This window comes from Octopus bimaculoides, chromosome 1 (assembly GCF_001194135.2).
Source record: "Octopus bimaculoides isolate UCB-OBI-ISO-001 chromosome 1, ASM119413v2, whole genome shotgun sequence".
Taxonomy (NCBI): domain Eukaryota; kingdom Metazoa; phylum Mollusca; class Cephalopoda; order Octopoda; family Octopodidae; genus Octopus; species Octopus bimaculoides.
Window position 1 is genome coordinate 16,165,175 of NC_068981.1, and position 16,061 is coordinate 16,181,235.

At 37.2% G+C, this 16,061-nt stretch overlaps 1 protein-coding gene across 4 annotated transcripts in view; it reads right to left on the reverse strand.

Annotated features, from left to right (window-relative positions):
- LOC106876580 (glutamate receptor 2) overlaps window positions 1-16,061 on the reverse strand; it is a 737,813-nt gene that overhangs the window by 366,738 nt on the left and 355,014 nt on the right. For all 4 annotated transcript variants that reach the window (XR_001410261.2, XM_014925186.2, XM_014925185.2 and 1 more), the window contains exon 13: window positions 13,763-13,961. Coding sequence is in view for 3 of the 4 variants with exons in the window: in XM_014925186.2 (XP_014780672.1) it covers window positions 13,763-13,961 (199 nt within the window). In the remaining variant the exon portion in view is untranslated. The remainder of the gene's footprint in view (window positions 1-13,762; window positions 13,962-16,061) is intronic.

Here is a 16,061-nt window from a genome sequence, read left to right on the forward strand (position 1 = left end):
AGAGATAGATAGATTGATCGACTGATTAGTTGGTTCGTGAGTAGACAGACAGACAGCTATATATTTTGTGACAATTAGAGAGAAAGAGAGACACAGAGAGAGAGAGAGAGAAAGAAAGAGAGCGAGGCCGGGAGTGACAAAAACATTAGAATTCCAATAGAATCATCACAACGTGAACTACCCTCTCTTGGAAATAACTGTTTATTTTTGAATTAACACATATACGGTCTGGTGCCATTGTTTCGGCCCATGTTGGCTTCGATTAACAAAGCTTTGATCAAAAGCGTTCAAGACCTTACTATTTTAGTTGGGTTTCATTTTTGGGTTTTGCTTTTTTTTTTCTGCGTCCACTACACCTAGACCTTATCTAAATGTTTCGTTTTGTAAGATGGAGAGAGATATAGTTGTTATTTCAAGCGTGCAAAATGTAAAATCATAAGATAAATGAAACGGCGAAAAGAAATGGTCACTCTTAGCTATACGTTTTTGTAGAGATGGACGTTTATACTAACATTGATTAGGGAATGGATTAGATTAGATAAATCATTGTAAATTTTAAGGTAAAAAAAAAAAACTAACTCAACTCAGGATGGTCATAACTAAAGTGGTATAGCTATCTGATGTTTGCAGCAAGAAAGCGAATAAAATCCTGAGTTTTGTTACGACAATTTGCTAAATTCTAGTTTGTCCCAAAGTGTGAACATTTAGTTTTCGCCATACTTTATTCAGTATTTCTGTTATCGTTTTCTTTGCCTATTCCAAGAATTACTTCCATTATCAATTTTCATACATTATTAGCCTCCATGTGTTTTGTAGAATACCTCGAGAAGGACGAATTCTTCATTGAGTTTTTTTTTATTGCTTAATAAATCGGTTTATCTTGTATCTCTGCAAAATATTACAAAAATATATGCTACTTAGTTTGTAATATAAAACTAAACAAAATATTTTCTATATCGTAATATATGAGTCCAGCCTGTGTTACAAAAAGTGTTTATGCTACTTTAATCATCTCTGTCGGAGAGCTACATTGCAGCGACTAATAGTTTACTTCGACTTTAACGTGTTCTAGGTATTACTGTAATGCGATCTCGTTGCACATCGCCATAACTTAACAGGTAAATCTTCTTATTCTACTCGAAAACGCTCGACAAAACAACCCAACAACTAGACTTTTGCTGTCTTATTGTTCATTTTGGCACTCCGTCGCTTACGACGTCGAGGGATTCAGTTGATCCGATCAACGGAACAGCCTGCTCGTGAAATTAACGTGCAAGTGGCTGAGCACTCCACAGACACGTGTACACTTAACGTAGTTTTCGGAGATGTTCAGCGTGACACAATGTGACAAAGCTGACCCTTTAAATTACAGGCACACCACAAACAGGAAGTAAGAGTGATAGAAAGTTGTGGTGAAAGAGTACAGCAGGGTTTCGCCACCATCCCCCGCTGGAGCCTCGTGGAGCTTTAGGTGTTTTCGCTCAATAAACACTCACAACGCCCGGTCTGGGAATCGAAACCGCGATCCTATGACCACGAGTCCGCTGCCCTAACCACTGGGCCATTGCGCCTCAAACATTCAGTGATACGTACTCTGTAAAACTGTATACTTATCTACGTGACATTCTTAACCCTCACCCAGTTCGTTATCCATATTTTTCAACAAGTCTTCAGAAAATGCAACACAGCAAGCAAGTCTATTTTCTCATCTAGATTATACAACTGTCAATGTTCCTTTGCAGAATATTTAAATACGAGAAGTTGACAACTATGTTGTATGTATGTATGTATATATGTAAGAGTGTAAAGTTGTATGTGTGCTTTTACGTATATATGTAATAGAATTAGCAAAAGAAAACAAAGTACTTCACGAGAAACTGTTAGAAAAACACAATTTCACTGTATCAAGATCGTGTGATTTCTATAAGTTATAGGCAATAGTAATCCAACGTCTTTCATGTTTAAAGTACTGTTGCTGGTAGCGTTTAAAAGGCATCAAGTAGGATTCATGGTAGATTAACTGGAAGAATACTTCAAAGAGTAGAATGTCTCGCTGAAATCTAGCATGTTGAGTTTTGTTTAGGAAGGTTAATCATCACAAAACCTTCAATTGACATTGACGTTGACATTATACTCGATTATTCATAAATGGGGAATTAACAACATAACATTACCATTTTTTATATTGAATCATAGATATATGTATTGTGGGAAAATGATATATTAACTATGCGTACGTGAAAGTATACATTCATACAGACAGATAGATAAATAGATACACGCACACAAATATTATACACAGAGAGAAAGGAGAGAGAGAGAGAGAGAGAGAGAGAGAGAGAGAGAGAGAGAGAGAGAGAGAGAGAGAGAGAGAGAGAGTGAGAGAGAGAGAGTGAGAGCGAGAGAGAGAGAGAGTGTGTGTGTGTGTGTGTGTGTGTGTGTGTATGTGTGTGTGAGTGCGTGTGTGTGTGTGCGAGAAATAAAGTGAGACTGGCGAAACGAGCTGATATTATCAAACAATCGAAATTTTTGAAATAGATATGAAACAGAGAATGGAGTGATTTCGTTCTTTAAAGCTAACTGGTGAAAGGAACGAACATGTTTCGATCCTTACTGGATATCGTCAGCAAAGATGGCTTGGTCGTACGCTGCCAGTATAGTGCTCTCGGTCTTTTTTTAGGGTTCCTTTCATCAGCCAATCCCACCTGTATTTTCTATCTTTTCTATCTTTTCATGGAATCCTCTCAGCTTCTTCATCCAATACCCATGGATCCCATCTGGTCCTGGGCTCTTCCGATTTGAGAATTTTCTTAACTGCTTGTTTATCATTTCTGTAGTTAACTTTATGTCTTCTTGGCCTTCTATAGTTCTTAACCTATCACGGATTTCATGCAGCCACTCTGCTTTATCATTATGCTCTACATGTTGGTCCCAGATTCCTCTCCAAAATGTCCTGCTTTCCTCTGTGTCTGGTGTCGTTGTTACGTGTAATTGCCCATATAGTTCCTGAAACAGTTTCTTCTGATTTGCTTCAAACAATCTGTTTTGCCTGAATTGTTTTGTTCTACTGTCATATCTTTCCAGTGTTGCTTTGATTGCTACTACACTTTGTTTCAATTTTTCTAATATCACATTATACCCTCCAATGTCTTATTCTATGTTCTCTTCAGCATTATTGTTATGCCTTCCTTCTGCAATTCCCCTCTTCGCAGTCAACTTGACTTAAATGTCTTTTCAACGTTGTTTCTCACAGAATCGTCTACACCAGTATGGTTCTTTACTTTCTATTTGCTCTTTCCTTTTATATCCAACTTTCTCAGCAGCAACCAAAGCTGCAGCTCAAATAATCTTCTTAGCTTCAGTTATATTTCTCGACTGGAATAGCCCAAGAACCAAATCTAACTTTTAGCTTTCAACCTTGAGTTTGCGTCGGGCAATGTACCTCAGGATTGTGGGTGCTTGATCCTGGTCTTTTCTAATATATTGTCCTTACTGTCTGGTTGGTCATCATCGTATTCTTGTGATATAGCTCTTCGTATTACTTCTGCTTCATTTAATGAGATTGCATTTACATTTACAATTTGCTCTACTTCTTCACTGCCGCCTTTCATTTTTCTGTTCTCACTGGGCACATTATCTGTCAGTGAAGAACTATTTCTATCTTCTACTTTCCTTTTTATTTCTATTTCTATGTTTGTTAACCACCCTTTTGCTCTAACTGGTAGGCTAACCATTGCTCACTTGTTTCGAAGAGTCCTATCTCATTCCATTTTGCTTTCATTCGTTGTCGGAATCCCCTTCTGCTGGGTTCCCTCCTGATCCAGCTTTCAATTACCATTCGGTTTGCCTCCATATCCAACCGTTTTCTCTGCCTCTGGATTTGTTTACTAGCAGTCTCTGGATGACAACCGGGCCTGCGCTGCTCAACCACTGGGCACCTGGCGGGCGAAAGTCTTTCACGTTTGGTTCCAGCCCCGTCAACACCATTGGTTGATACATTTCACTCAACATTGAGGATTCTGTTTTCCGGTTAGCTACCAACCGGTATTTTTCTCGAGATACTATCTTTAGTAAGATTATCAACCAAGACCGCAGAGCTCTTACTACCCTTAATTTGGGGCTGTTGCCTTCGCTTTTCTGTGCGTTGGGGACCATGATCTTGACCCTCACTCAGGGACAGGTGAGCGTCCGCTGGTCCCATATCTTCATCCAAATATTGGTCTGGAGTTAAGTCCTGATTCATGGTTCGTTCGCCTTCATCCTAGAGCCGTTGGAAACTGCCAGGTTTTCACCACTGTGACTAACGAGTCCTACCTGCCCCAATTTTAAATCAGTGTGTGCTTTCTCCTAGACAGACTGCCAACCAAGGCTCACGGGTTCTGTCTACCCGTTTTCGGAATGGCCATTGACTCTTCTGAGTACCCCTGCCCTTTGCCGGGTCTTGTTTTTAATGCCATAGTGTGTCGAAAATCTACCCTCCTCACCAAACAAGCTCAGTGGCGTTACCGGTTTAGTCGCCGATGACTCAACAGTTTCACAACGCCACTTCTTAATCATTCTGGGTAATTATTTACTTGTTTACTATTATAATTTCCCCATTACTACTATATAACCCTATGTTATTATTATTATTATTATTATTATTATTATTATTATTATTATTATTATTATTTAATTATTTCATTACTATATGTAAACCTCCACACCTTATGTTCGTCTTATGTTCGCCCTTGTGGCAAATAAATGAAACCATTATAATTAAGGCGGCGAGCTGGAAAGAATCGTTAGCGCGCTGGACGAAATGCTTAGAGGTATTTCATCCGTTATTAAGTTCTAAGTTCAAATTCCGCCGATGTCGACTTTGTTTTTCATCCTTTCGGGGTCGATAAAATAAGCACCAGTTGAGTCAATATAATCGACGTATTCACTCTCCTTGAATTGCTGGCATTGTGACAAAATTTGAAACCAAAATTGCACTCAGATATACAAGTGATATAACACGTCTAACTTCATGGCACATATATGTCTGCTTGTGCTTCCATGTGTGTTGGATATATTTGGTGTGTCGATTTGTGTGTTTATATTTATTGATGCCGCGGATATATAGAACTAAATTATCTAACGCATACGCGTCCCTTTTTTTTAAGCTAATGACGTTGTGATTTGCGCAAGATATGGCTGTTATTTCTAAAGCTCACTCTATTACGTCCATTTCAAGTTACTCTCTCAGTTACATCAGTCAGGATCCTTATTCGTGTCGTTCATGTATAGTTGAAGCTGACACCAATTATGTGTCATCACTAAGACTCGCTGTTTCAAACCAACCTTCTTCAAAGCAATTTCTTTGCATGATTTTATCGCATATGTAGATATTTAAAGAGCTTATGTCTCTTTTCAAAATTCACTTCGAAACGTAAAATTTGAACTTAGAACGTAGTTCAAATAGTACCGAGATCAACATTAACTTCCATTCTTTCCTGGGTTGATAAAATAAAGTACACGTCATCTAATGGTGTCGTTTATTCTATTAACCCCGCACAACAAACTTTTTAGTCAGTAAGCTATTTCAGAAACTACTATGAAGGGCGGCATATGCCGACCGAATTACCAAAGCATCGGAGATATATATTCCCATTCTTTACGTTCTCTCTTTAAATCGCACCGAGATCAACTTTGACTTTCGTTTCCACGAATTCGATAAAATGATGTTCTATTGAAGTAATGGGATCGATATAATTGACTAATCTGCCTTCCCCTCAAAATTACTGATCTTGTCCCTAAATCAAATTGTTGTAGCAGCAATAGTAGTAGTAGTAGTAGTAGCAGCAGCAGCAGCAGCAGTGTTGCTGCTATATAGCATTATGAGTGTAAAGGTAGAACTCGGAGAGTCTTCCCTAGTAAAAGAACATTAAAAATCAGAAAGAAAATATTTATTTTAAGCTGTTTGCTTCCTGTCTCTTCGAAACTATTTTCTTCCATTTGTTCTTTCAAATAATTCACTTGTAGGATAATTACTTCCTCCTTCTGATATATAATTTGAATATTTTCTTCTCCACAACGAATATATTTCCAGCGTTTGTCAATGTTCGTAGCAAATAACTGGCTTGCTTCGGGTATCTTATTTAGGATATTCTGTGGAGAATTGAAACTGTCAATGTAGCAAAGCCAATCTAATTCCTTATATGAATAATTAATCAGTTTATACGGTGTATACGATAAGGAAATGTATTCTTGTCTGCTTTGCGAGACTGCTAAAATTGTTAGAGAAACGGACTGTTCTTCAGCGTTTGGAAGAAAAATCGATCTTGCCAGAATTTCTGGTGCCTAATGCAATGATATTTTTAAAAGATGACTCATAAACATAGTATATAAAAACAAGTTCTGTTGTAGCTTGGGCACTTTGTTGCAATGCTTTTTATAAGACATTCCTACATGTTCTAATTACAAATATTTGACATTTGGGCATAGATGTAACGTTGTAAATAACACATGCAATTTAGATGGGGAAATTCAGTGGGGAAATGATATAAAATCGAGTTTGAGGAAGGCAAGATTCATGTGAAATTACTTTTTCAATGACAATTAAGAAAAAAAATTATGAAATTATTGCATTCATTTTGGGGATATTTAAAGCCAAGTTCACTGTTAGAGGTCAATATGTTGATATGAAGATCGACTATTCCTGTAGGAATCTAAGGAATAATATAAAAATTTAAATGCATCTTACTTCCATAATGCGGAACATTGAATGTACAATATTGATCTCTAACGTAGGCACAAGACCACATCTATTAAGGTAAAGTATTGTTGATGGGAACATCTCCAGTATTTAATTGCTTCTTATTTTATCAGTCAAGCGGAAGAATGAAAAGCAAAGTCAGCTACAGTTGCGTTTGAATTCACAATATAAAGAGAATTCATTTTACCCGAATTTCTGTCGATCATGTCATACACTGCACTTGAATGTAAAATATCGACTTGACTTTTGCCAGAAATGGAGAAATAATAACGTTATTATTCTATCTTTCTCCCACTGGAATTTGTACAATCGCAGAATTTGCTTCATTCTGAATTAACTGTGTCAAGGTAAAGATTTCATCGAAACTACCTTACTTCATTACGGTACAGCAATTCATGGAAAATATTTTGAAAAGTATTAGGCAATATATTGTTACTGGCATTATTTCTACTTAAGCCCTGCTCAGGGCCGTGAATTGGCAGGAGGTTTAGTACGCTTTAAAATTATCTTGCGATATTTTCCCGCCACTTTACGATCTGAGTTCAAGTCCTATCCAGGTTAACTCTGTCCTTCACTCTTCCGATTACGATACAATAAAGCACTAGTTGCGCGAGGGGTAAGTATCTTAAAATTCCCTGCCTTTGTCTAAATTAGGAATAATTATTTAACCCCATATCAGCCCCATTTAAACAGAACTGTGCTTGAGCATATTTTTCACGCGAACATCTTTTGCCTTTTTCTGTATTTCTAAAATCTTGTATTTCTATAATTTCATTATTTGATACCTTTTGTGTATTATTTTGAAGAAATTTGATTCATAATTCTATCAAGACAAAGAACTATGTACTGGTTCCATCGTTGGAATTCACAAAAGCGAATTATCAGCGGGAATGTTGTGTAGAATCGACTGAAGTGATCGTACTACAATATCTGATGCTTATCTATCTTAAACTCGAGTGAAAAGTGAAAATTTGTCCTACTAGAATTCCTACTGAGAAATTTATGTGAGCAAAACTATTCATGTGATGCAGGCTCACCGTTAAAAATTATTCTTTTCCGGTATCAACTATTGCCGCATATCTCTTTATAAAACGTACCACTTTCGCAAGAGATGGAATTTAACTGATTGAAGCGTTTCCTGAGTCTAACTCAGTTTAAAATATCTACCTTGAGACGAGGAATGGCGGAGTCATTCTCGGTGTGTTGAGATGTCAGAAATTAGACACCTAACATAAACAGTTTCTTTGCTGACTATAGTTTTTACATTTCTGTTTTGCTTGTGTAGCTGTAACTGCAAAAGTAATGTGTAACATTGAAGATAACATAATGTACGTCAGTTTTTAATTCATATCTAATTACCTTTAATTTGGATTTATATTTAAAGATGTCACGTAAAAAGTATAAATTATTCACTACGAAGAATTACTCTGTTAAAAAGAAAATATATTCCATTTTTACAAGGATTAAAATATTCGAAAGTAATTTTGAATAAGTGACTTGCTGTCTATTTAATCCGAAGAGTTTATGTTAATTTAACTATAACGGAGTTTATTATACAACACATAATGATTCTTTATTTCCATTTTGAAACGTCACTTTGGTTAGGGCTGATTTGATATTCAAACGAGCATCTAGGACTTCAGGACTGAAGTAGCCATTACATTTAGATACCGATTTATTATTTATTATTTTTAAGCTTCAATTTTATGGTAATTACAGTATCGCATTTATATGAAAATTTAATCACAGATATATTTTTGATCAACGCTGGCATTATTTTACTGTAGACGGTGTCTTTGCAGAATCATATCTCTTTGCACTGAATACATGTCTATATATAAATTAGTACATTCTCTTTCCGCAGATGCCCAGCGTACATTTAATTTTCCTTTCACTATTAGATATTCTCTGAACTTCATCGAGTAACGGTAAAGTATTGGCAACCCAAAGTTTACCCTTCCCTTGACGAAAGGGATATGGGAATGTTTTCGGCGATATGGGAAATGTTGTGTGTTCATATCCTAGATTTAAGATCATACTACTTACTAATGGGATCGGCGGTTTTTAATCGGCTCCAACCTAACAAACAGCTCTCGTTTTCCCTCCATTCTTAGATAAAGGATAAGGCCTTCGGTTCTGGACCCCTATCGACAATTGACGTTTACGTATTTTCAAGGTCGATTGGAATTCGGTGGTACGGGCATGTGTTGAGAAAGGATGAGGAGCATGTTCTGAAGAGGGTGGTATATTATGAGGTAAATGGACAGTGAAAGCGAGGTAGACCGAGGAAAATGTGGAGGGGGAAGGGGGGAGGAATGTGGAGGAGGAGTTCGGGAGGGTTGGCTTGAGAAAGAAGGACGCCACAAACCGAGCAAGATGGCGAGATAGTGTGAGGGCGGTTGCTACGGCATTGAGGTAGATCGGCCACCCTCATTAACGGGGAGAAAACCCGGATTAAAAATGATGGATGATTATGATGAATATTGACTGATCGTCACCGATGAGGCTACTGCTAATTTTCTCAGTTTTTTTTTGCTTTCAGAACTAATTTTATTTTCTAATTAGGATCAACTGAACGTTAATATCATCCTATAGATTACGGAGCCAATTTAACGAGCATTTTTTTACCATCGCAAATTAGTCCTTTCTCCAAAGATTATGCTTTGGGAGGTTGATAGATTTCTGCATATTTTAAACAATTACTATGTTAATAGTTCAAGATCGAAATGCATAAATAAGGAAAGTATATAATTTACACTTGGGAATTCGAAACTCACTGTGCTGAGCACAGGCGTAGCTAGTGTGCTAAGCACAGGGGTAGGCCCTTGGCGACACTTTTGGATTTGCTCTAGGCAATATGTTTTTTGTGGGGTCCTAGGGCAGCAAATAGAAGGGCCCCTCAGGACGTCACACACTCTTGCAACGCGAGTGCTGTGCTCCATCGTATTCGATCGCGCCCTTGTAAATTACTGAATTCATTATCGATATTATGTTAGTTTCAATGACTCTCTCTGGGTGTCTGTTTGTCTGACTGTCTGTCTATCTCTCTCTCTTTCTCTCTCTCTCTCTCTGTCTCTCTCTCTCTCTCAATCACTCTTTCACTGATGCTCACTCTCCCCTTTATCCTATTTCTCAATTTCTTGCTCCCTTGTTCTCTTGTTCCATCTTTACAGAAGTAGCTTTTGCTTAATGCAAGTGAAATTATACGGGTACTATATATATGTATATATACTACCCGTATGCCAAGGATATATATATATATATATATATATATATATATATATATATATATATATATATATATATATATATATTATATATATATTTATATATGTATGTATGTCTCCTTGCTTGCCAAAAATTTCCTATTTTACTCACGTAAGAAGCTATTGTTTCGAATATTCTAATATATTTCCCCTAATTTGCCGGAAAACAAGGAGGAAATTGATAGACCGCAATTTCAGCACTCCCTCACATTCCTCCGCATACGCCACGTCCTAACCTAAACCTGTCGAATTTCGATCTGCTTGTTAAGAAAGTAATCAGTTGAGTGAAAGCTATCAAGCGGAGATTGGAAATTTTACGATGCGGATGAAGAATTAGAAAATAAATTGTCAAACATGAGAAGAAAAAAAATTAAATATTCGAAGAATAAAAGGAAGGAAAATAAAATGGTGAATTGAGCAAGAAAGTAGAAATTTAGTTCAGATATTTTTTTTAATGTGAGAGCGAAATTGAGATGTAGTGATGATGATGATGATGATGACGGCGACGATAGTAACAATGATGATGATGACGATGATTGTTAAAGATGATGGTGATGATGATGATAAATGATGATGCTGATGATGGTGGTGGTGGTGGTGGTGGTTGTGGTGTCGGTGGTGGTGTCGGCGGTGGTGATGATGACGGTTACGACGATGACAATAATATTACAGGTAAAAGAACAGAAAATTAACGATTACAACTAACCGCCACCACTACCACCACCACCAACAACAACAACAACAACAACAACACCAACACCGGCAACAATAACAACAACGATTTCAACAATAACGACGATAACAAGGACATAATGAATGAAAATAACAACAAGTAAGATTAAAACGAAATAGAAAATGTAAGAGGAGAAGGAAATAAAAAAAAGGGGGCAAATGGAAGAATCTAAAGGTAAAAAAAAACAAAAGCACAATAAACAGGTAGAATAATAAAATGAATGACAACCAGCTACAAGAGCAATAGATAACCGTTGAAACTCAACGAAAATTGAGATTTTCATACAAGACTTGGTAATTTTGATATGATCCATCAAACGTCATTGGCTCTACAATAAAACTGAAATCCTTCTACTTCTGCTGCTGCTACTACTACTACTACTACTGGTGCTGGTGGTGATGGTGGTGGTGGTGGTGGTGTTTGATAGAAATGACATTTGCTCAACTCCTCAAGGAATTCAGCTTTCCGATACAAATGCGGACGAGAGAATCTTCTTTTAAATGGTACGAGAATTAAATGTTCATCACAGAAGAATTTGAGTTTCATACCAAACAGGTAATCAGAGAGATAAGCAGTCAAAGAGAAAGAGAGCGGGGGGCTGACAAACAGACTGACTGACAAACAGACTGACTGACAAACAGACTGACTGACAAACAGACAGACAAAGAAGCAGGCATACAGACAGGCAAACAGATAGATAGATAAATAAGAGAGAGACTGACACTCAGACAGACAGATAGATTTGAATATATAGTCAAGATTAATTAAATGTATTTCAGTATTTTGTTCCTATTGTTAATTAATTAGCCATTGAAAGATGGTGAAGTGCCCATGAACTTTGTACGTCTTCCGGAATCAGCGTGATTAATGTTGTTCGTAATCAGTTTGGTTATATACATGTTCGAGATTTGCTTATAAAACGTGGGCACCAAGTAATACTGGAACGTTGCAGTGTTAGGAAGTAGACATTCTATTGTGTGGAAAATAAGACAGTTGTACTCAATCGACTTTGATGTAACGTAATGTTCTCTATTGCAGAAGTGATGATGACTTTGCGGCAACGATAGAAGAGACGGAGAGAAAAGATACCCTATATCTGTAAGCCAGTTGCTGGGTGTAATGTTACGTGAATCTTTGCCAATAAACTTAGATGAACTTAGATATGTTTTGGCCAAAATTGGCCAAGGCTATATCGAACTTAATAGCTGTATATAATAGAATTTGTTAAGTCATTTTTCAGTGGAGTTTTGTGAAACATCTAAAGGAGGAAACTGTTCGATAACGTGCTTTCGTAGAAAATTAGGAACTGATAAGTATTGAAATATTTACTGATTCATAATGAAGAATCTAGCCTTTGAGCTCTAGTTGCGTATTTGATGCCGGTATACAATGTACATAAAGTCTTGCATGTGTTAAATATTCCTGTACCTACATGTGAATTTATCAGATTTGTTTTAAGTTCTAGAAAGTCCTTCGATATTTATCTTTTCTTTCCTTCTCTCTCTCTCCTTGTACACAAACGCACTCACACATATACATACATATGTATTTACATTATGTATGTATGTGTGTGTCTGTATACATATATATATATATTTATATATATATATATATATATATATATATATATATATATATGAATGTATGTATTCATATATATAGCTTAGAGTGTATGTACTGTTTGTATGAGTATATGTGTGTATATATGTATTATGTATTATGCATTTATGCATCTATTTATGTATCTGTGTATGCATGTATGTGTGTTTATGTATATGTACGCCGCAAATAGATCATACGTATGTTATGATTTATTATGATCTAATATGCTAACTATAATCATTCCTATTACTAATTCTTAACAAAGCAAGAACTATCATAAGAAGTATCATAAGAACTGTCATAAGCAATCCGTAGCTGTTAAAATCATTCATTGTTATAATTGCTATTGATCCCTTTCCCAGCCCAATTTAAGTAAGTCTGTGATCAATACCCTTTCTTTGTTTCCTAGATAGAGCACAGTAAGTTATATCCTAATGTTTTGTTATTGTTTTTAAGACAAAATGTTGTGATTTGGAATTTAAGGTCATTCTCTTGTCATTGTCTTTTCATCATATTTCCTGACACTATGTTGTTCATTTCAAATCCTCTTTCACTTCTGAAAAAGCTAAGCTCTCCTTTACTACGACCGTAGCCGTAAAATCGTTGTACGCACTCATCCCTCATGCAAACCACCTCTTACACTAAAGATTTTATTCATGATCATATCTCGCCTGAACCAAGTCATACTACACTGGTCCGACTCACTGAATTCGACTTAAACTCTTCTTCCTTTCCAAGAGATGTTTACCAAGAATTTCGTGGACTAGCTATGAACACTAAGAACGTTTCCATTTATAACAACTTGTTAGTGGCCCACATTGTTTCGTGGGCTTTATGGCCTGTACATCGATGGCTACGTGGGACCACTACATTCAACAAAAATCAACTCTCTTTTCATATCCTTAATGAACAATATCCATGCGATATTGTAATTCATCTTCAATATCTCTGATATTGCCATTACGTACTCGGACATTCCTCTCGCTGTAAACAATATCCACCTCTCTATATTAGTTTCCTACAAATCTACTCCGATTTCCCTTCATCTTATCGCACTCACAATAAATTTGCACACACCCCTCATAATTATTTCTTCTTTACCGTCACTGTTGTAAACGTCCAGTATCCCTTTGATCACCCAACGTCCAATTACATCCACTGTCCTCTCTCTTTTCTCTGTTTTCACTCTTATTTCTTTTATATTTATCATTGAAACTTCAACATCGGCTTCAATTATTTTCTCTCTTAATGAATGCATTCAATGAAACGCTGGACTTTCTCTCCTCGCTATAAGCTAACTCATTTTAGTTATTTTCTCTAAAAACTTGTAATCATTATTTCACCTTGTCAAAAATCACAGGAACCGGTGAATAAATATTTCTGGCGAGATTTATAAAAAATTATAGTAAGAAAGAAACTTACCTGGAAAAATTCTTCTGTTGAGCCAGATTTGATTGTCCCATACTGAATTTTTTTCTGTTCGACCAAATCTTTGGCAGAATTAATTGGAGGAAGAAGTCGCTCAATGGTGAGGAAAGCCGCTAAATTAGCGGTGTAAGATGAAATAATGATCAATGTAAAAAACCACCATCCAGTACCGACTATCCGCCCGGATATGGACCTGAAAGTATAATAAATAGAAAACAAAATTTTAAAACCTAGTTAGCTGAATATCAGCTATCAGTAATTTTCTTTTTACCTGATAGTAAATTTCATACTAGTCAAGTTAACTTCTGTATGATGATCAAAGAATTGGTTGAAACAAGTTGTATCATGACTATTTTCCGAATATATTACAAAATTCCTTGGGGTAACAATACCTTTCTTGTAAACTTACAGTTCTTTGTATACTGCTTACACTACATATGTTTGCACAGACACACACATGCACGCACTTACACATAAGTATATATACATACACACACAGAGAAACACACACACTGAGGTCGGTGTAATCGACTAATGCTTTTCTTTCATAATATTTTAGACTGCGCCGCTGAGGTCGACTTTGACTTTCATCCTTTCGGGGTCGATAAATTAAGTGCCGTTTACGTACAGGGTCTAATGGTGTTTTTGCCCCCCCTCATTTTTGACCGACCACGAGGGCCCAGCTTTTCGGCGACAACTAATCGGGTGACTTCTCCAAGCAACTACTAACAGTTGATGATGGCACAGCTCCCTCCGATGCAGCTAGAGAGATGGCTGTCTCACACGTAGGTACACCTGTGGGCACTATGGGCGACCTTATGACCGCTGTTTTTCCCAATTTGCACATAAACTACCAAAACCTGAATTGACTGTGCGAAAGAGACATATTGCCTCACAAAGACACATTTGTTGCGAAACTGAAAGAAAACCTACGGCGAAGCCTTCCTAAAAACCCACACGCCTACAAGTCTGTGGACACTGTTGTAGACCAAGAAGAAGCTGTTGTGCACCAAGAAGGCGGTGAGCTGGCAGAAACGTTAGCACGTCGGGCGAAATACTTAGCGGTATTTAGTCTGCCGCTAACTTCTGAGTTCAAATACCGCCGAGGTCGACTTTGCCTTTCATCCTTTCGGGGTCGATTAAATAAGTACCAATTACGCACTGGGGTCGATATAATCGACTTAATCCGTTTGTCTATCCTTGTTTGTCCCTTCTGTGTGTAACCCCTTGTGGGCAGTAAAGAAATAGGTATTTAGTCTGCCTTTACGTTCTGAGTTCAAATGCCGCCGAGGTCGACTTTGCATTTCATCCTTTCGGGGTCGATTAAATAAGTACCAGTTACGCACTGGGGTCGATATAATCGACTTAATCTGTTTGTCTGTCCTTGTTTGTCCCCACTGTGGGTAGTAAAGAAATAAGAAGAAGCTGTTAATTTTCCCGCAAAGTTCCTCAATTCCTTCAACCCCTTTGTAGTATCACCTCATCAACTGCACCTCAAAATTAGAGCTGAGGTCATGCTGCTGAGGAAACTGGAGTCACCACGCCTGTGCAATGGAACGCGGTTAGTGGTAAAAAATGTGCTGCCTCATGTTATTGAAGCAAGAATTCTTACGGGTTGCGGCATCAGAGATGTCTTTATACCCAGGATACCTCTTACTCCATCAAATAAGTCCCTTGCGTCGACTTCAGTTCCCTCTTCGACTTTGCTTTGACATGTCCATCAACAAGTCCCAACTTCAAACGCTAACAACGACAGGCCTCCATTTAGGCCAACCATGCTTCTCGCACGGCCAATTATACGTCAGATGATCAAAAATCGGATGCAAAGAAAACTTTCCCGTGTTCGCCGCGAAAGCCAAAACGAAAAATGTCGTCTGCCGTGAGGGGCTGTAGGCCGTCCAACATGCCGCAGCTTCCCTGCCGAACCAGTTTATCGTAAGTCAGTACTATTGTTGCCATTCTTTCAAAATTACCTGTTTTTCTTAACTCTTTTTTTAATATTTTTCCCACTACAGCTTCTCAATCTCCTTTCAGATGGCTTGAGTTTTGGCATCACTGCACCTACTGCTTTTCATGAACGAATAAGGACGCTTATACTTGTAAATTGTTAACAATTCTTTTCAGAGCTATTGTGAGAACGATAATACGTCCCTTTCCAGGGCCGCTTTACTTTCAATTGTTGCACCCCTGCGATACACTTGTAGCTTCGTACTTTATTTATGGTCTTATATATATATGTGTGTGTGTGTATGTGTGTGTATGTATGTATATGTATATATATATATATATATAT